Source organism: Crotalus tigris, unplaced genomic scaffold (assembly GCF_016545835.1).
Source record: "Crotalus tigris isolate CLP2741 ecotype Arizona unplaced genomic scaffold, ASM1654583v1 scf7180000024467.898045, whole genome shotgun sequence".
Classification (NCBI taxonomy): domain Eukaryota; kingdom Metazoa; phylum Chordata; class Lepidosauria; order Squamata; family Viperidae; genus Crotalus; species Crotalus tigris.
The window spans coordinates 741,842-762,029 of record NW_024100638.1 but is presented as its reverse complement, the minus strand read 5'-3'; the positions used below and the strand labels follow the sequence as shown (position 1 = coordinate 762,029).

The 20,188-nt window shown below is 37.3% G+C and overlaps 1 protein-coding gene across 7 annotated transcripts in view; it reads right to left on the bottom strand.

Annotated features, from left to right (window-relative positions):
* Positions 1-7,420: 7,420 nt before the first annotated feature.
* Positions 7,421-20,188, bottom strand: part of DISC1 (DISC1 scaffold protein) — a 167,687-nt gene continuing 154,919 nt past the window's right edge. Inside the window, exons 12-16 of one of the 7 annotated variants that reach the window (XR_005555444.1) lie at positions 18,643-18,691; positions 12,075-12,497; positions 11,014-11,193; positions 10,536-10,689; positions 7,421-8,653 (exon numbers count right to left, since the gene is read on the bottom strand). Coding sequence is in view for 3 of the 7 variants with exons in the window: in XM_039332880.1 (XP_039188814.1) it covers positions 9,271-9,419; positions 18,571-18,691 (270 nt within the window). In the remaining 4 variants the exon portion in view is untranslated. Of the gene's footprint in view, positions 9,420-10,535; positions 10,690-11,013; positions 11,194-12,074; positions 12,498-18,570; positions 18,692-20,188 lie in introns of all 7 variants that reach the window. The other 6 variants (XR_005555442.1, XR_005555445.1, XR_005555443.1 and 3 more) reach the window with 6 other exon arrangements.

Below are 20,188 nucleotides of genomic sequence, written 5' to 3'. Positions count from 1 at the left end.
ATAGTCAGTGGGGTGCTGGTGAGTGTTAAAGAACTGGCTCTGGCCCAGCTATTCTCTCTGACAAAGTTCTACAAAATTTAACAGTCGACTCTCGCAAGCCAGTGCAAGCTGCCTCTAGCATCTAGTCATAGAACTAGAGACATATGTTTAGGTCACACATGGGTGCATATTACAAATTTTGAGATTCATTTTCTGGACTTGTTGCTAGAGACCGATGGCTTTTGGGCCTCTTAACTCTGGAATAGACTAAGTGAGTGGATGGCAGACTAATTAGCTGATCATCCTTCCACATCTGCTTGGAAAGGAGCAACTAGACGTAGGAGGTCACACAGACAGAAATTTTATTTCAATTATTGACTAATACAAAGTAAATTCAATAAAGGGAACAGTACAAAACTATTCCCTAACAGCAAGAACTATTGGCAGCCATTTGTGTGCAAAGCTTACCCATAATGTAGCAAAATGTTGCTACTTTGGGGAAAATAAATTTATCTTGATTATTTAACAGATAGTGCAAATAAAAATTATCGGAGTGCCCTGGAAATTTAAATAAAAGAAGGACAGTCAATCTGGTGGAGTATATCCCAATAAAATTGGCAATACAGAAGAAGATACAATACAGAAGAAGAGGGGGTTGGACTAGAAGACCTCCAAGATCCCTTCCAACTCTGTTATTCTGTTCTGTCCAAGATGAGCTGTGGTTTCTATGGGAGGTCTGCATGTTTTGTAGACTAGGAGAGAGAGCCTGGGCTCTGCAATTTTTTTAAATTAGAGGTTTCCAAAAAAATAGATTAAATATTTAACAATATTTATGAAACCTTCTTCTCCTACAGGTATATATGTCTACCCTTTTTTTTCCTTCTTGGAGTAAAATAAGGCAAAGTCAAAATTAGAGTGCATTGACTGAAGCAATATACTATCATTCCATCTTCTAGTCCTCCTCCAATTTTAGGTTCAGAATCAAGCAGCAGCAGCCACAAGAGAGGATGAAAATGGAACTTAATGAATTTATGCCCAGAAGCAAAAAAAAGGGGGGGGGAGTGGGAGGGGAGAAAAAAGACCAGATGGTAAAAGTGGAGACACCATGCCTCTATAATACATGCATTACACAAAGATTCCCAAAGGGATGAGTTTCCATCATGAGGCCACTTCTGCCCTCTTGCATTTTTTGATTGTGCCCTACAACTGCCACTGGAACCTGGCTATGGAGCCTGATAAACTTCTGCTATTCTTTGCTTAAAATGGTCTTTTTAAGCATCTTTAAATTGACCCAATAGTTCTTTTTCAACTGATTTTCTTTCTCAGGTATACTTGCACCCTTTCATGAAATAAGATAGATTGCAAAAATTTCATTACTTTTCCCTTCATTACATTTTGCCTTATTTTTTTCTTGTCAGGAAGCAAACTATGTTTCACAGTTCTGCCACCTTACTCTTTAGAATTCACTGAAACCTAAACCAAACCAAGAATCTACTCCGAAATACTCCGTTTTTCCTCCCCTCCAAGATGGATGGGTTCTCCTTCAAGGCAGTTTCCCCATTGCCAATATTCTTGAATTTCAAAAAACAAATAAAGACCCAGCTTCTTTTCATTCCTTTCCACCACAACATAATTCTTGCAGATGGACTTTTCAAAGCAGATGGAAGATGGTTCTCATTCTAGAAATCAAAATCAAAAACAGCAAAGCATAAATCCAGCAGTTAATCTAAAGCAAACAGCACACAATCCAGTAGAATAGCTCATTTGTTAGTCTTCCAAGTTGCAGATTGGTCAGTAGGTCAGAATTTATTGATCAGATTGGTCAATCTTCCATTTCCACTCCTCTTACTTCTCCTTGCCCATTGCCTTTTCATGGAGAGTCATAATCTCTGTCCCCTCTCTTCTCCTTTAATTATGTTTTGGATGGGGAGGGGAACTCTGTATGCCAGTGATTTTCTGAACATGTGTGCTGAGTTTGACAAAGATAGACAAAGGGAAAAAAAGAAGAGAGGGATAGCTAATTGCATATATTAATTGTTAAGTCTGGAGGTAAGGAGTGTGTGGGGTCCTTTGGAAAAGTGAGCCTATTAAGGTAGTGCCCTATTCTTGTTTTCTGGGAAGGGCATGTAAAGAATTATAGGAGTATATGCTAAGAGTGCAGAAGCCTAACAAAGTCACCCAGGGTGGGAAGACACCCCAGGCACCTATATTGGCAATAACAGAGTAGGAAGATGCTGGAGATGAAAGATCACTTCAGTGACAACAACAAAGACTTTCATTTCATACCGTACTGGAGAAAGCAAAGGTAAATAGTAAGAAAATAATGTGGATAGAAAAGAAAAAAAATGATTGAAAGTATTGTGCCACATGTAAGGCCTCTCAGGTTGAATGGCTCTCAACACTCAAGAGGAAAACAGTTAGGATTCCAAGGAATACTTATGATGATTATGATGTGGCTAGATTAAATCTTCCAAGACATCTAATTGTTGAGGTTGCCATGCAGGAAAAGAAAATCAGAAGCTGCAAGTACATATAGGTAATCTTTGTTTAGCATGCAATTGGGACCAGCAGCTCAATTGTTAAACAAAATGGTTGCTAAGGGAAACCATGACTGTGTTTATGATCTTACTTCACCTTCCTTTTACTTTACAACCTGAGAAAGTCATAAATGTGAGGATTGGCTGCAAAGTTACTTTTCATCACCATCATAATTCTGAACAATCACTAAACAAGGCAGTTACTAAACAAGGATTCTCTGTACATAATTGCTGTGAGCACATGGAACTTAAGAAGCATCAACACAATGAAAGATGAAATAGATCAACTTCATAGAGAAGAGCAACAAAGATGATTAGGGGACTGGAGGCTAACTCATATAAGGAACGGTTGCTGGAATTGGGTATGTCTAGTTTAATGAAGAGAAGGACGAGGGGGGACATGATAGCAGTGTTCCAGTATCTCAGGGGCTGCCACAAAGAAGAGGGTGTTAAGCTATTTTCCAAGGCACCTGAAGGCAGGACAAGAAGCAACTGGTGGAAACTTAGCAAGAAGAGAAGCAACCTAGAACTAAGGAGAAACTTCCTGACAGTTAGAACAATTAACCAGTGGAACAACCTGCTCCAGAAGCAGTGAATGCTCCAACACTGGAGATTTTTAAGAAGAAACTGGACAGCCATTTGTCCGAAATGGTATAGGTTTTCCTGCCTGAGCAGGGGGTTGGACTAGATGACCTCCAAGGTCCCTTCCAACTTTACTACTACTATCATTATTATTGTTGTTGTTATTGTTATTATATTGATATCTTAGGTATCATTGCATTGAAACAGACTGGAATCAGATATTCTGTCAGATCACACTGTTTACAACTTAGGACATAAAAAGAAAAGAAGGATGTTGTTTTCATAGTTAGAATGTGGATACAGCCACATTACTTGACTACAGTGTAGCCAATAATTGAATAATATTAACTAGATTTTGTGGACAACTGTTTAATATGATATCCAAGTTTAAGCTCCAACCACTGAAGCAGAAGAGGAAGAAGCTGATAGATTTTATGGTCAAATTCAATCTAAAACTGACAGAACATGCAAGACCTGTTTCTTGAGACTGGAGACTGGAACGCTGATGGAGTACATAAAAAATGAATTGACTATATTATTGGTACAAGAAGGTAAAAGAGTTCAGTTGTAACAGCAAAGACATGGCTGACAGATCACAAACTGATCAATGCAAGTTCCCAGTTAAGCTAAAGTGGAAGAAAAAAGAATCAGTTTCATTGTATTATCATGAGCATATACCCAACATTTTCAACAAGAACCACAGGAATCACTGAAGTACTGAACTTCATTGATATAAAACCAGAGGAACTATGAAATGAACTTAAATAAATTGTTAATGATGAATCTGAAAAAAAGATGGCCAAATATCAAGGAACGGGAGAAAGTAAACTGGATGTCAGAAAAAATGGTATAAATTGCCAAGAACAGGAAAAAAGCCAAAGACAAGAAATATAATAATTTTAGGAAACAACAAAAGTTTTCATAGAGCTGTCAGAAGAGATAAGCAACAGTATTCCAACAACTATAAAGACATTGAAAAGGGAAAAAAAACATGGAAAAAATGAGGCAAATCTTTGAAAAGCTCTTTGAATTCAACAAGAGATTCCAATCTTGAATTGGTAAGCTAAAGAATGCCAATTGACAGATAGTAACTGATTCAAAGATCAAGAAAGATGGAAAGAGTATTGAATAGAGATGTCAACATCCAAGATGCCTTAGAAGAGATTCCTTAATAGGAACTTCTCCTTAATGAGAAATTTTAGTACTAGAAGATGTAGTTCAGATTGTTACCAAGCTGGAAGATATAGGAATTGATGGACTACCCAGGCAAGTAGCAGAAGAAGAATCAGTAATAGTTCTAACCAAGTTATGCCAGCAAATCTGTAGAATAACCAAAAAAGGAAACCTAACAGAGTACACAAACTATCTTACAATATCCTTAATTTCATATGCCAGCAAAATATGGTTTAGGATTATCCAACACAGATTAGAGCCCTGTATGGAAAGGGAGATGCCGAATAGTCAAACTAGCTTTAGAAAAGACCTAGAAACACAAAACATCATTACTGATGCATGCTGAATAATTCAGCTAGCCAAAGAATACCAAAAAGAGGGACTATGTGCTTTGTTAACTATAGAAAGGCCTTCAGTTGTGTTGATCATGCAGAGCTGTAGAATGTGTTTAATAAAATGGGAATCTCACAATATTTCATTGTACTCATGTGAAACCAGTACATAGGTCAAAAAGCTGTAGAATGGGTGGAGAATGGCAAAACAAAATGTTTCCTGCTTGCCAGAGGAGCGAAACAAGACTGTACAGTATACTCTGCCATTAGTTATTCAATCTCCATATGGAACATATATCGAGGGAAGTTGGATTGGAAAATGATAAGCATGGTTTTAAAATTGGAAGAAGAGACAGTGCTCTGACAGTTAAAATGCAAATGATCTGCAAGCTGTAGTAATAAAAGTCAAGGATCACAATTGGGATTAAGTTTAAATATAAAGAAGATCAAATTAAGACAAATACAGCATCCAGCCTTATAATTGACAATATAGATATTGAAGTGATAAATACCTTTTAGGATTTGTTATCTGGGTAAAGGAACCAGCAATCAAGAAATGTGCCATAAAGTAGCACTTGGAAGACTAGCCACGGAAAAACTATTCAGATGTTCAGATGTGTTAAAACCTACGAAGATTAAAATTATTTGGGAAAGGGTTTTCCCTGTACATTGTATCAAAGGGAAAGCTGGAAGTATTTGAACTTTTGGAGAAGATTCCTGAGATAGCTTGGAGAAGAAACAAATGGATCATTTGAACAAATCAACCCAGAGGCATAAAAGACCAGGCTCAAATTATTCTACTTTTGACCAATTATGCAAAGAAAACTTCTCTCTGGAGAAGTTTATAATTATAGTGTTTGGGAAGATGGAAGTAAAGAGAAGAGGACAGCAAGGTGGACGGATGCAATTATAGCAGCAATGGGTGCGCTGTTGGGAAATTCCCCTGGAGAAAATCCATGTCCAAAAAAATCCAAGCTGGTCAATCAATCAAATTTAGATGCCACACCATTTCCAAGACCTTGCAGTATCAACAAGTATTAATAAGAATAAAAACAAACATCATGTATAGGTAGTCCTCTAATTACAACCATTCATTTAGTGAGCAACTGAAGTTTCAGCAAAGTGATTTATGACTGGTTTTCACATTTGTAACTGTTGTGGCATCCACATGGTTATGTGATCAAAGTTTGGGCATTGGTAACTGGCATGTATTGTGATGCTTGCACTGGCCCAGGATCACCATATCTAACTCTCCCAATTGACATCCAACAGGCAAAAGTCCATGAGGGAAAGCCAGATTCGCGTAACAACTGCAAGATTCACTTAACAACTGAAGTGATTCATTTAACAACTGTGATAAAAGGTTATAAAATGGGACACAACTCACTTAACAACTGTCTTGCTTAGCAATGGAAATTTTGTGCTCAATTGTGGTCATAGGTTGAGGACTACCTATACTACAATTATAATCAATCAATCAAAAGTAGCATGTTCTTACTCGTCTCCAAATTCTTTTTTCTTTTCAGTCACTTCCAACTGTGATCTGAATCATATTATTTCCTAGGATCATCTGTCAATAGCCACTCCTTTGAGTTCATGTAAGCCTCATAATGTTTGTTCAAAGATGATTTTGCTTCAGGGGTCAGCTGAAATTTCTTTTTTTTTTTTTTTTAATTGAAATTTTTCAAAAGTTTTACAAGTAAGAATCCACCCCCCCCTCCCCAAAGGGTCAGCTGAAATTTCTGATCTGCCTTTACATCTATGGAGATCCAGTCATCTCATCTCAGTCATCCAGGTCCTAGTTGTCCCAAAGATGCTTTTTCATGAGGCAACTGGACTTTCTTTTTTTCTTTGAAGATTTTTCGCTTCTCATCCAGAGCTAAAGAAGCTTCTTGCATGAGAAGCTAGACCAGTGTTTCCCAAACTTGACAATTTTAAGGCATGAGGACTTCAACTCCCAGAATTCCACAGCCAGCAACACTGGCTGTGGAATTCTGGGAGTTGAAGTCCACATGCCTTAAAATTGTCAAGTTTGGGAAACACTGAGCTAGACATCTCCACAGAAAAACAAGGAAGTCCAGTTGCCTTGTGAAAAAGCATTATTGGGATATAACCTTATCCTGCAAGAAAGAAGATCAGTTTCTAAAAAGGTAGATGCATTTTGGTCATTGTGTTCATCAGTCCTATTACTGAACTTTTCTGATACCCTTTATTCCTTCCAACCCAACTGAATGTTGGAGATAAATTATATATCTTATATATATAAGAGCCATGGTGGCGCAGGGTCTCTCAACTGCCAGCAGTTCGATCCTGAACAGCTCAAGGTTGACTCAGTCTTCCACCCTTCCAAGATGGGTAGAATGAGGACCCAGATTGTTTGGGGCAATATGCTGATTGTAAATCGCCCAGAAGGGGCTGTAAAGCACTGTGAAGCGGTATATACAGTAAGTCTAAGTGCTATTGCTAATGCTGTATAAAGGGGCTCAGAATTCTACTTGTCAGCAAAATCACTCTCTCAAAATGGAATAAAATGGGACCAAATTTAGTATGATGGGCTAAGCTGTCAAAAGAAAGACTGAATTTGAAATGGGCTGCATCTAAGCTGGGGAAGAGGAGAAAAGCATTCCAGAAAAAAAAAAAAAACAGTTCAGAAAATAAATATTTCTCTAGAAGAGACACAGGGCAGCAACAACCCGTTTTTAAGTTCTTCCTCCCTCTTCTCAGTCACCTGAACCATAGATCACTCTGTGCTCCCCAGTGTACACATATACACATCTACACAATGCAATGGGAAAGGAGAAAATATAGACAGCTACGTCATTATTATTTTATTTTATTGCGAAGAACAAAACACAGAGATTTCCTGTGTTCGCTGCTGGCGTGAATTTCAGAAACTCTTGGGGTTTTTTTTTTCATTCCCAAAGACATCAAACAAATTGCATATAAATAAAATTTAATTGGATAGATGTGGCTAAAAACTCTGAAAGTTTAACATACAATAAGCTATATACGATCAGCTTTTAAAAATTATTTGTACACATTCTGAATAAAGAATCATTAATGAATATGCTTATATATAAAAAGTATGTTTAAAAAAGCATTCAAACATTTGTGTATATTTTAATCAGGCTAATCATCATCAAAAATTTTAAGTTTTTTTAAATCATTAGTTGATTCTTTAAATAGTTTTGCCTCTAGAATTAACAAGCATTTGCTCTCAATTTTCAAGACTAAATGAAAATAACTGAAAGACAATTATGTGATCCTTCGATATTAATCATTGCTATACAGAGTGCCAATGGGTATGTACAGTCCTCATTTCATTTAGCAAAATTTGTTTCTTAGTTTCAGCTTCAAGTTAATAGGGTTTCTTCTTTGCTTTTTTGTGTCTTTTTCTCTTAAATATACTTTGGACGAAAAGATGCAACAGAATGCATTTTACCCCAGTCAGGTGGGTTCTTTTAATAATGCCGCTTATTTGTGGGGAAAGCATTGATATTCTGTTATCCTGTGCCTCTGTTCTTAGAAAGTCATGGATGGGTTTTTTTTTTTGGTTTTTTTGGGGGGGATTTTCAAAAACAATGTGATTGTGTTCTGGAAAGACTGGTATTATGATCCTCCCTTTCAAACTACAATGGTTTTGAGTGGCATCTCAGTCAGTAACTGTGTGTCACCAGCACTTTAAGCTAACACAAACTGTTTCTCATGGATACTGTTTTGTGGGATGTAAACTGCCTGGATATTTATCTGATTTCATGCATTCATTGTCACTGCCCCTTTTCATAGCTTATCTTGCTTTCTAATTCTGAAATACTCATCACTTTGAAACAAATTTGTGTCCATTAAAAATGTTATTCTCCCAGCAATCTTATCCAGATGTCACTGTCTGATAGAATTATTCCAGTGCTTGTAACATCCTTAGGTTATTGTTCTTAAAGATTCTTGCTGCTGTGACTTCTGAATGTATGGGTTTCCAGGTTGCATTTCAGATGCAGGAAGAATTATACATCATGACACGTCACGTGACATCGCTTGTTTGACACCTGTGAACTAAGCAAAGGGGCTTGTAAATATGTTGTCATTACTCAAATCTCTCTGTAAGGCATCATTTGGAATTACCACTTTTAGGAAAGGATGGGTGGGCTGCTGTTGAAAGCTGTTTTTAGAATCTGGCTGAATTGTGCAAGCACCACTATTTCTCAGGGAAGACCTCCGGTTTCTATTCCCCACCTCCCCTGCTTCATAATACCGTATATTCCAGCGTATAGGGCGACCCGGCGTATAAGATGACCCCCTAGTTCGATGCTGGGTCGCAAGACCATCGACGCCGAGTCACATGCCTAGAAAGTCGTCATATACGCCGGAAACTACCGGTATTTCCAGTGTATAAGATGATCGATGCTGAGTCGCATGTCTAGAAAGTCGTCTTATACGCCGGAAACTACCTTATTTCTGGCGTATAAGACGACTCGGTGTGTAAGACGACCCCCGAGTTCAAAGGCTGTTTCGACGCTCTCAAAAGTCGTCTTATACGCCGGAATATACGGTAGATTTGGCTGTCATTAATTTGGCAGAGATAGTGAAAATCCTTGAAGTCTGATTAAATGGTATTCCATTCTTGCAAGGAAGCCTCGTGAATTAAACATCTTCCTTCCATCTTCCTGCTTCTACTCCTTTAAGCTTTCCTTTCCCAGACGCCAGCTGTCACCAAGGAAATTTGCAGCAGCATCTTCTCCTGCCTTCTTAGTTGGCTGAAGCTGCACCAGCATGGCCTGGAGAGTTTCCTTCACCATCTGGATCTCTCTTTGTAGAGACTGTATATGCTTTATTAAGGAATAAATTGAAAGGTAATTGGCAGCTCCTTTCCCCTCTTCCACTTATTTAATAAGTTGTTGCTGTACTCTGCACAACAGATGGGCACTGCTAGCTAATTGCAGCATCAAGTTCATCTAAATTGATTGGATTAAATATTAATATATATTTCACACTAGCTCCCCCCATCCCACCCCCTGCGCGCACACACACACACACACACACACACCTGTCTTTGTGAGCTTGTAGGCAATCAACAGCCTTATTCAGTGTCTTTGCTTAAGGGCTGTAAAATGAACAGCATTCTAGGGGCATGTATGTGCATATGTAAGCGCGAATGGCTGCTGTAACTCCCAGAGTGCTACACAGAGAGAATTGCAGCCACTATTTAGAGAGAATGATCTGAAATCTTCATTTCAGTTATATAAATGAATATACAGTAGATAACCTGTTTGTCAACATGCTGGAACTTCAGTCTATAGATACTAATTTTAACTAACATAAGATTTGGTCTCTGAGTTCACACTTGTAGAAGTCTCTCTTTCTTCCACCCATGCACACACTCAAACGCAAGTAACATACTGCTTCCCCTAAGATGAAAGGCAATCCCATATCTTTTAAGTAGCGACAGCAATAAAAACATTCTGAACATCCGTTTGTAAATGCATTTGCTTTAACATAAAATTGTAATATGTAACTTGGTACATTAGCATGTATCCCCAGTTAGGAGTGCTGACTGAAACTTGCAGTCTTGGAAATGAGAATTTATTTCCTCTGCAATCTTATTTCTGCAATTGGATCAATATGTACATAGTGACTCTCCATAATGCTAGCCAATTTCCAATGGAACCTAGCACAAATGGAGCTTAATTAGAACCAATGCAATCAGAGTATGACTAATCGCTATATACAGCGAGAAAAACTATACTTCAAAAAAAAGTTGCATGCTTTGGTTGGGAACCAAATGTTGAAAATTATTTTAATTATTATCGTTAACATCTTAACATGCAAATTTTATTTTGCTTCAGGCTTCTGATCCATTAGACAAAGCTTGCTGATTTCATCCCCATTTGGCAAACTGCTTCTTTCACGGTGCAAAATAAAGGAGGGATAGGTTCACCTGGTGTCGTGCCTTCCATCTCTACTCGGCTGTCATTATGTGCATCAAGGTGTTAAAGCTGGAATAACCAAGGACCACTCCTTTTAGGATTGGCCATGCTATTTATCTACGGCACTTTTTCCAGTGGCTCTTGAAAGTTCTGTGCCTTTTGATACTGTGGAAAGTTTTATATCAAAATATATTTTATTATATTTTATACTGTCTCCATCTTCCCTTAAACATTAACAAAATCCACAATGAACTGAGAATCGTGTCTCTGCTAGATTTAATAGACAGTCAATCTGAAACTAGGTTAATCAAGTAAAAATAGCAAATGGGAAAATTCTTTATTCAAACCCTCCTTAAACCCCCAAATAAGTCACTCAGACGTAATTGACATATCAAAGAAGAAGATCTGTAAACTCAAATAGAGTTAATTAAAACCTTCTCCCAGCAGGACTTCATATTCACCAAAATAAGCATCACAGAGGACACTTACCTACTCAAACTCCATGGCCCACAAAGGACTACTTTTCCATAAAAATGCCTGATTTCTGCACCCCTTTTGTTTCTCCCTTTCAAGGCCGGATTCTGTGCTCTTTAAATAAAGCAACTCCTTTTCATGCAGCATGTTTGGTGTCCTTGCAATACCATGGCTCAGATCGGGACCCTCAGATGCCTTGCACAATACAGATAAATAAATTCAGGGATAATGTAAATTCTTGCCTGTTATTTATGTCTCTCTCCTTGAGTTGGTTTTTTTTTTTTTTTGCCTGTCTTATCCGATTTTCCAGTTAAATGTTTTGATGTTTGCTGATGTTTAACATATAAATATCAAACTATATTTTTGCTAGCTGATCTGAGTAGTATATATGCTTTCTCTGATCTGGATATATGGGTTGACTACAAGTGTGCTGGCTACAAAGTGCATTGGATATTACCCACAGTATTTTCCAACAATCTTAACTAAATATATATATATATATATATATATATATATATATATATATATATATATATATATATATGAAGGTAAAAATGTGGCCTTAAGAGGTAATTGGGGGGGGGATCCTAGGAAGGAGATGGGGGAATCAGAAGGGAATCATGGAAAATATATGTAAATATTTTCAATCTCAGTCCCACATTCCAATTTAAAAAGCATTTTTTCAACTTGGTTCTATTAAAGCCTTCTCAAGATTCCATCCCCCATAATTTACGTAAATTTACTGAGTTACACTATTTTTAAAAGGAATTGTACTGTTCTGTATATGCATGTGTAAAATTTTACTTTTTTAATTTTAGAATTTTATATTATTGTACAAATGAAATTACAGACAAAACAAAAATAATAAAGCAGTAATAATAAACCCAAAATAACAATAAATTGAAAAAGAAAATAAAAATGAAGATCCATACAGCATATAGCAAGTTTCAGTGAGAATATGAATATATTATAGAAAGGCCAGATCTTTAAAAATGTTATTAATCTAGACCACATTGAAACACAGTGCTCCATCTTTTCATTTTCCACAGTATTGGGATACTGTAAAGATAACTCACCTTCTGAATCCATCTTATTTTTTTTTCCCACCTATGTAAGACAATTCTCTTGGCTGATATCTGGGTTACATAGAGCCATTTTACTTCAGAAAAAGTCAAAATCCACATTTCTTAAAATTTAGTTCAACATTGTGCAAATTTTTACCCAGTGTTTAGAAATTTTCATTTTTCATTGCTGAAGAAATATTGCTCAGATCTTTAAAATGAAAAAAAAAACCTGACCCCCAATGAAACCTTCCTAATTTTACAGGGGTGGTAAAATGGGTACAGAGTTCTACAAAACATTGTCAAACACACCACACACTTTTCAAAATGATGTTGCTCCGTCTGTGTCAGAGATCCATCATCATCTTACATTTACACAAGGTCCAAACTATCTGGGGATAGTTCCAGATCCTGACTTCCTTCTGCTTCAATTCTCTGCTTCCAAGGAAACAGAGAAGTTAGTAGCAAGTAATAAGTTTCACTGATACGTTTTGTGGACCACTGAGCAAAGTCATTTCAATGAATTTCCATCCTCCCAGTATGATCTTGGTAATTTTCCTCTGATCTAAAGAGACCTTAACTGATCTCCAGAGAAGCAACAAAGGTTGAATCTGATTAGAACTCTTTCATTTTTACTTCTGGACCAATTCAGAAAATTGAAAAAGTAAATAAATGCTTCTGCTCCTTCTCTTTGCTCGTTAAAAGAAGGCAAATAAACAGGGGAGCTGTTATTACTAAGTAATTACTAACATGACCAAAGATTCAGAGAATAGCTATGGATTGAGGGCAGATTCTCAGCAATACAGATTTATAACACAGATATTCAGAGACAGCAATTTCTCTGTGAAAAAGATTTAAGCTGGTAGTAAATGTATAGTCTCAGTGCTACACAAGAGACTATGCATATGATATTCTTTTTAGCTGTCTTAGTTAAAAGAATATCATATCCAGTGGTGGGATTTAGCCAGTATGCAACACTTTGGCAGAACCAGTAGCTAATTTTTTGTTGCTCAGGCCCAGAATGGACTTCCGGAAATGGCATCCACACAGAGAACTGGTTGTTCACATATTTGAATCCCACCACTGATCATATTGTACCAGACAAAAGAATAGGATGGACATTCTGATTTCCATATACACCTCCCTCCCAATATGATTTGTAGTCTGTTTAAAAAAACAAAAGTAGTTCTACCAAAAAAAAAAAAAGTATCAGTTAGTAATTCATAACCATTACAGAAAGTTACTGGAAGTTTTTTTCTGAAGCATGGTGAAAAAGGAATCCTTTGTACATGTAGGATTAAACGAGTCAATCCATATTTTAGTCAAACTATTACAAGCACTCAAATTGTCTGACAAAATCATAACTGCTAATTAAGACACCAAATAACTGTGAAATTGCAATATAAAATCCATTTAATTTTATTGGGAATGCTAGGGCTCTCCCTATCAGTGAAATAACACCTCTCATCAGCTCCTTAGACACCAGAAGTACACTACCTCAGCTCTTCGCTCTTCCAATTAACAATTCAGATTGTTTTCATATGCTTTTCAACTGATTAAGAGCTCTTTTGCAGACTCGCTGCTCTCTGGTAGCTTTATCAAAATATATTGATCAGGCGCAAGGATGCACGCAAGCTTACCATTATACAATCCAATACCAGCTTATTCGGAAGTTAAGTCCCATGAAATTCAAGGGATTTATGCCAAATGAGGAAGTCTAAGAGTGTAGTTTAATTTGGTTGTTTGCTTTTTTTTTCCATCTGCCAAATGTGAAACCTACTGCTTAATATTTACTTTGAGAAGCTACAATATTAAATAAAAATCCCTAGTGGGTCTGGGTAAATATTCAGTGTTAAGCATTAATGCTGGCTTCTGGCTTCATCTATGTTGTGTTATTCAGCTCCTGCTAGCAGGCTGGTTGATTCCAGTATTCACTGCCATTAAAACGTAGATTGAAAAAACAATGACATCTGGGATTTATTCCTTCTAATAGAAATTTAAGTATTAATCAAATCCACAGTATGTTTAAATATTGGCAGAACTGCTTGCTTGACAGCACCAGTAAGTTGGATCACTCAGAAGCAATCTTTTAATCTCTCTTTTAAGAGATGCAGTCTTTTGTCTATCTATTAAACCAATTTTGTCTTAGTCATACTCAGAACTGGAGACCTATTTTGCCATCTGCAAGAACTGATGTGTCTTAATGTATGCCTCAGGCATGAAAATAGCTAAGATTTGTTTGCCACCAGAACCACTGTGTGCATTTTTGAAGCAATTGCCATTGCTAAGAGCTAGTTCCAACATGATGTTTGCCAGCTCCTCTGCCCATTTCACTTTCCATGCCAATGAACACTTAATGTGAACATTAGAAGCTCTGGGAGGTGGCACTCTCACATTAGCTTCCAAGGCTAGGTTGCACTTTAAAATGTGAACTCCTGCTCATGAAAGTTAATCTTGCTGAATTCAGAATCCTTATATGGGGCAAGGATATAAAATCAAACAAAACTGAATCATTTTTCAAGCTTAACAGCACAAATGCCACACCCACACAGCTGCTATGCCATACCTCCCCCAATCCAGAGTCAACAAGAAATGATGCCATCAAAAATCTTGCTGTCTCTAGAATACCCCCTCACCATACATTCAGAATGGGGTTGTGCTGTCTTGTATTGCTCTTTATACAACTTTAATGCACAATGTTCGCATAGCTGAAAATGATTATGGTTGGGTGTACAGCTAGATTTTTAGACTGGATATGGCATTTTTTATCCAGCTATTGAGTATTTTTCAAGATCCTGGGACAGACAGATATGTTTAATAATATTCATCACAAGATGTAAGCTATCCCAAGTAAAGCTACTTTTTGCAATTGATTGATGGTGATTTTTGTCAATGCTGATAGTGTTCTAATGGTTCTCCAGATGTTTTGGGATTGCACCCACTATCACTATTGTTTTCTTTTGCTATAGTCATTCTACTTCTGTTTGCAAGTCTTTGTATACTGTAATTTTCTCCAGTTCTTTCTCCTCTGTTCTACTGTCTCCAGGTACTACCATGTCTACTATCCAGACTTTTGGGTGGTCTTTATTATCAACAACTGCTAAGTCTGGAATGGCAGGTGCTCGTCTGATTCAAATATGTGAACTGGTTCTCTGTGTGGATGCCGCTTCTGGACATCCATTCTGGGCCTGGGCAACAAAAAATTAGCTACCGGTTCTGCCGAAGTGGTGCGAACTGGCTGAATCTCACCACTGCATTAAGCTCTTCCCAAGAGCCTAAGACGGCATAATGCATTGGTGTAGTGTATGCAGATATAATATAAACAGTGTGAGCTTTTGCATTGACAGAAAGAAATGTCAATGTGCAGATTTTTTATGTGCCATCCAAGATTTTTTGGTATGGCACCCAGTGTGCTGGGACTACCATAACAGGCTTTTACATTATAATCTTTCGATTTTGATATTGGGATCTTAATACTATGTGATCTTCTCACTTTTTTTCTTCTATTCTGCTATCCCCTGGTATTGTGTGCATGTTTCTTCAATGTGCAATCAGCCATGAATACCAATGTCACCATGAGACTTGGAACCATGGAAAAGTAGTGTTCACAGTGCATAAAAAAGTGCCATAAGAGTATCAGTTCTGTGTGCAGGTTCAGCTGAACAAAATGGTAGTGGCTATCAGGAACAATATTACACAAATGGCTGATTCTTATCCATCTTTCTACAAATTCAGCTAAGTGCATTTTCTTTCTTAGAGGTCATTAATAGTAGAAACATAAACTGCATATAGTATTCTGGATAATCTAATTTGAGCTATTTTTACATGTTTTGATTACTGTAAATCTAATATCAAAATTAGTAATTTCCTTACTAGCAATTTATAGCTTCTTCAATAATGATACGACTATATTTGTGCCAAATATTCATAATCCATACAACTTTTAACAGTTAACAGATATTTACTGTTCACAGTACTCTACTGTAACATTTAACAGAAGATATTATAAAAATGTAGCTTGGAAATAACAAGATTGTAGAATTGATATTAACAAGAATTTATCTATTCTTCATTTTTCATATTTAGCATGCCATTCAACTAGCATAAAAATGGTTCAGGTGAACTTTTGTGGGCTCTATGAAAACCAGAATGTTTTAATCTGACCTAGTTTAGATCAAGCCAGTGAAAAGATTTCATGCAGTTTCAAGACTCTAGATAAATGGTTTTCTGATAGACTCTGAGGAATTGACTGCTCAGGAATACATCTGATCCATTTGGTAATTTAGAATTACATTAGATGGCTGATAGAAAAAACTTGGAAACTATTATCTGAGTGCAAAGCAATAAGTGCAAAAATTTCAGTGCAGTCATATTTACACAAAAGCAAAGACAACCTTTGGAAAGCCTCTTGTTACAACCAAACTCAAACAAGCCTTTCGCTTGTTCTTGTGAAAATGTCTGCTGATTTACCCCACTCCTTAACACAGAAGTCACCAACCTTTGTCAGTTGGTGGACCAGAGGAAAAGGGAGGGAGAAGCATTTTATATGCATGTGTGCCCATGTATATGCATAGGGCTGTGAGCTTGCATGTGCTGCAAAGGGGATGGGACTAGCACCCATGTGATGCTCACTAGCCCTGCCCCATTCTTGCATGGCACAGCATTTTGTTTCTGCGCGGGGCCAGCCATTTTTGCACCTTGAAGCATGGCAATGGCCCATTTTTGCACCCCTTGGTGCAGCGGTGCCCCGTTTCCATGCCCTGAGGTATGGCAGCATCCCATTTTCATGCCCCAAGGGGAGGAGCAGCCTGTTTTTGCACCCTGTGGCACAGCATCCTATTTTTGTGCCGTGGCCATGGCGGTAACTCAAGTGAGGGGGTCCCATGGCCCAGTGGCCAGCAGGCCATGGTCCACTACTGGGGACCCCTGCCTTAACAGATACGATGGAGAAGCTGGTCACTGAGATACATGGGCCTAGTTAAAAATGGCAGTATAGTGACTAAGATTATGGCTGGGAATACTCCGGTTAAAGTCTATAGGCTTTGCTCAACCTTCCTCAGTGGATTATTTTTGCAGAGCTGAACATGAAAGGAGACCCCCATGTAATTCTTGGAGGAAAGGTGGGTGATAAATCTAATTACTAATAATTATTTATGATGATGGAGGTAAAGAAAAGGATGAGGGAAGTAAAGGCCCTGAAACCAGAGACAGTGAGCACAATGAATAGAGAGGCAGAAGCATGGGGAAAGTTAGATGCCCAAGTTGCTGAGACAAGTGAAAATGGGTCTTTGTTACTGGATGAAGAGAGCAAAGCAACAAGCAAATTACAAGATGCAGCCATAAGATTTTTTTTAAATGGATAGAATAAAAAATACATATTTTTGAAGGAAGTTGATGAATGGAACTAGCACTTACTAACAAAGCTTAAGAAGATAAAAAGCATTATCCTTATCTTATGTTGATTATAGTACCTGATCATACATACAGAGAAGTAGGAAATACAAGTGCCTCATTCTATATAGTATATTGTGCTATGTAGCATCTTGCCATTTCTTTCTGCACTCTTGATACATTAATTAATTGACTGAAACATCATCAAGGTAGGCTGGACTCCGGCTGAATTCATGGATAAATACTGTCCCACCTCAATTTGTCTCTAATAACAACCTCTGGTTCTTCCAATGAGACCCGTGGAAAAAGTCAGAGTTGGCTGTTTGCCTATTCCTATTGTAAAACCCTGGTGGGGTAGCATATTAAAAGCATACTGGACTGATTAGTATAAATAAATACATAAATATTAAATAGATATTTTATGATTTTTTTGCCTTTGAAAAAGTTATAAGTAGTATGAAAATTAGGGTAGCAGAGGAAAGTGATCACATGACGGATCTTTCAGTAGGACTAAATAAAAGTCTTTCTTTTTTCTCAAATGACCAATCCTTCAAATAAAGAGCCTTTATGAGATGAGCACAAATAATTATGTGATTTACTTGAACTCTATGCTCAGCATGAGCTAATCTGCTTCCCTTTAAAATTATTTTTTTAGATGCATGCTCACGAAACAGGGCTTTCTTTTCCAGTCTCCTACTTGATGCTGCAACTAGGAATTCATTACTTTTATTTTATAGCAGGGGTCCCCAACCCTGGTCCATAGACCGGCACCAGTCTGCTGCACACCAGAAACTGGGCTACACAAACAAGCAAAGCCCCATCCACAGTATGTAGGCAGCATGCGAAACCACGCCCCCTCCAATCCACAGAAAAAAAAAGTTTGGGAGCTGCTGCTTTATAGCACTCAGAAACATACTAAGAGGATCTCTTAAAAAGTTCTTTCTCATCAATCCAATTCAGTGGTTCTGAAACTGTCATTATTTGGCTAGTTAACATTTTTAGGAAAGAATATTACAATAGTTATCGTAAGTAAGATTCACGCAAGGCAAGTTTCAATGCATGAGTTGAATGCAACCCATTCTGTTGGAGTACTTAATACAGCATGTCAAAAAAAGGATATGAACAAAGTCATCATCATCATAGCTACAGACTGCTAGCTGAAGTTGGTCTTCCAAAAGTATCAGCTTCTTACTTATTCTTTCACATTTTTCTGTGAATTCTGTAGAAAGCATATCAAATTCCTGAAAGTAGATAAAGAAAAAATATGAAAAAAGAAATGGTTGTCATACATTCTGTTGTTATTACCATAATTGGTGTTTGATAATATTTCTCAACTCAGAAGCAAATGAAACATTACAGGAGCAGATCTAAGTCAAATACATACCAGAAATGAGGTATCATAGGAACCTTATGTTAAAGAGGCTATTTCCAAGAGATAAGCTCTCTCTCTCTCTTTCTCTCTCCCTCTCTTTCTCTCTATCTCTCTCTTTGTGGATACAGCATACTTTCAGCTGATTGTGTAAGTCTCTTTGCTATGCATTGGTTTCATATATAATTGGACCAATGGATTTCTTCCACACTTATCAAGCTGTAATTTATGCAACAGGAGATTAAACCTTAGTTCTTATTAAGGTGGTAAAGTTCTTTCTAGACTATACAGTTTGGTAATTTAGAAAATGGTGCTTGATATCCAACTAATGCTGCAAGAGTGTTGCTGCAAATTCAATTCCATGGTTGCCACACTAAATTATTATGATAGCTCTGCTCACTGGAACTGTTGAAAGTCTAAACAATTCTTCCATGTGCCTATGGAAACATAATGTAATTTGTGATTTTGGGAACTATGTCAAAGTATCAATTTTACACCAAAGAATCTGAGGTTTTGTTTTTTCACATTTAATTATTTTCTGAATTATTAAAACAAAACAAGTAGGCTGTCTATAATAGTTTACAGTCTAATTATTATGGTCCATTGCACAGACTAGTTTTGGCATGTTTATATACCTATCAAGCATTACACACCCTCTTTCTTCCTGATGGTTTTGTATTGCTCCCAAAAATGATATAAGTGTTTTTCACTGTTCTTTTAGCTAGCCTTCCATTTTAAACATAACTGCTATGAAGGAAGGAAGGAAGGAAGGAAGGAAGGAAGGAAGGAAGGAAGGAAGGAAGGAAGGAAGGAAGGAAGGAAGGAAGGAAGGAAGGAAGGAAATAATCTGATTTTACAGGAGGCACCAATGTTTAGAAAGCAAACTTTTGACATTCAGAATTCCTAAAATGGTCTCTATAGAACTTTATAATAATTGTATTTGATTTAATGTTGTCCCATAAAATTCTATTAGAGCATGGGTGTCAATCTCGATCACGTCACATGATGTATCGTGATGCATCACAATGTTTTTTGCCTTTGCAGAGCCGGGGTGGGTGTGGCCTGCACAAGCCACCAGTTTGACACCCCTGTATTAGAAGATGGGTTTACATCGGGTGTCAGTGTAGCATAAGCTTTTAAAAGCATGGACAATCAGACTGAAGAAGAGGAGAATTTCCATTATCATAAATGTTTTGGGGAATCTCTGAATGAAAGACAACAATGAACAATTCATTCCTCAAAGTGTTAAGTTGTTCTTCAGTATTTATAAGGATTTTGCATGTTGAGGGGAGGGGGGAAATACCTGAACAATTTACAAGATTGGGAGCTTTAAGAAAATACCTTGATGACTAGCAAGCTCTATTAACAC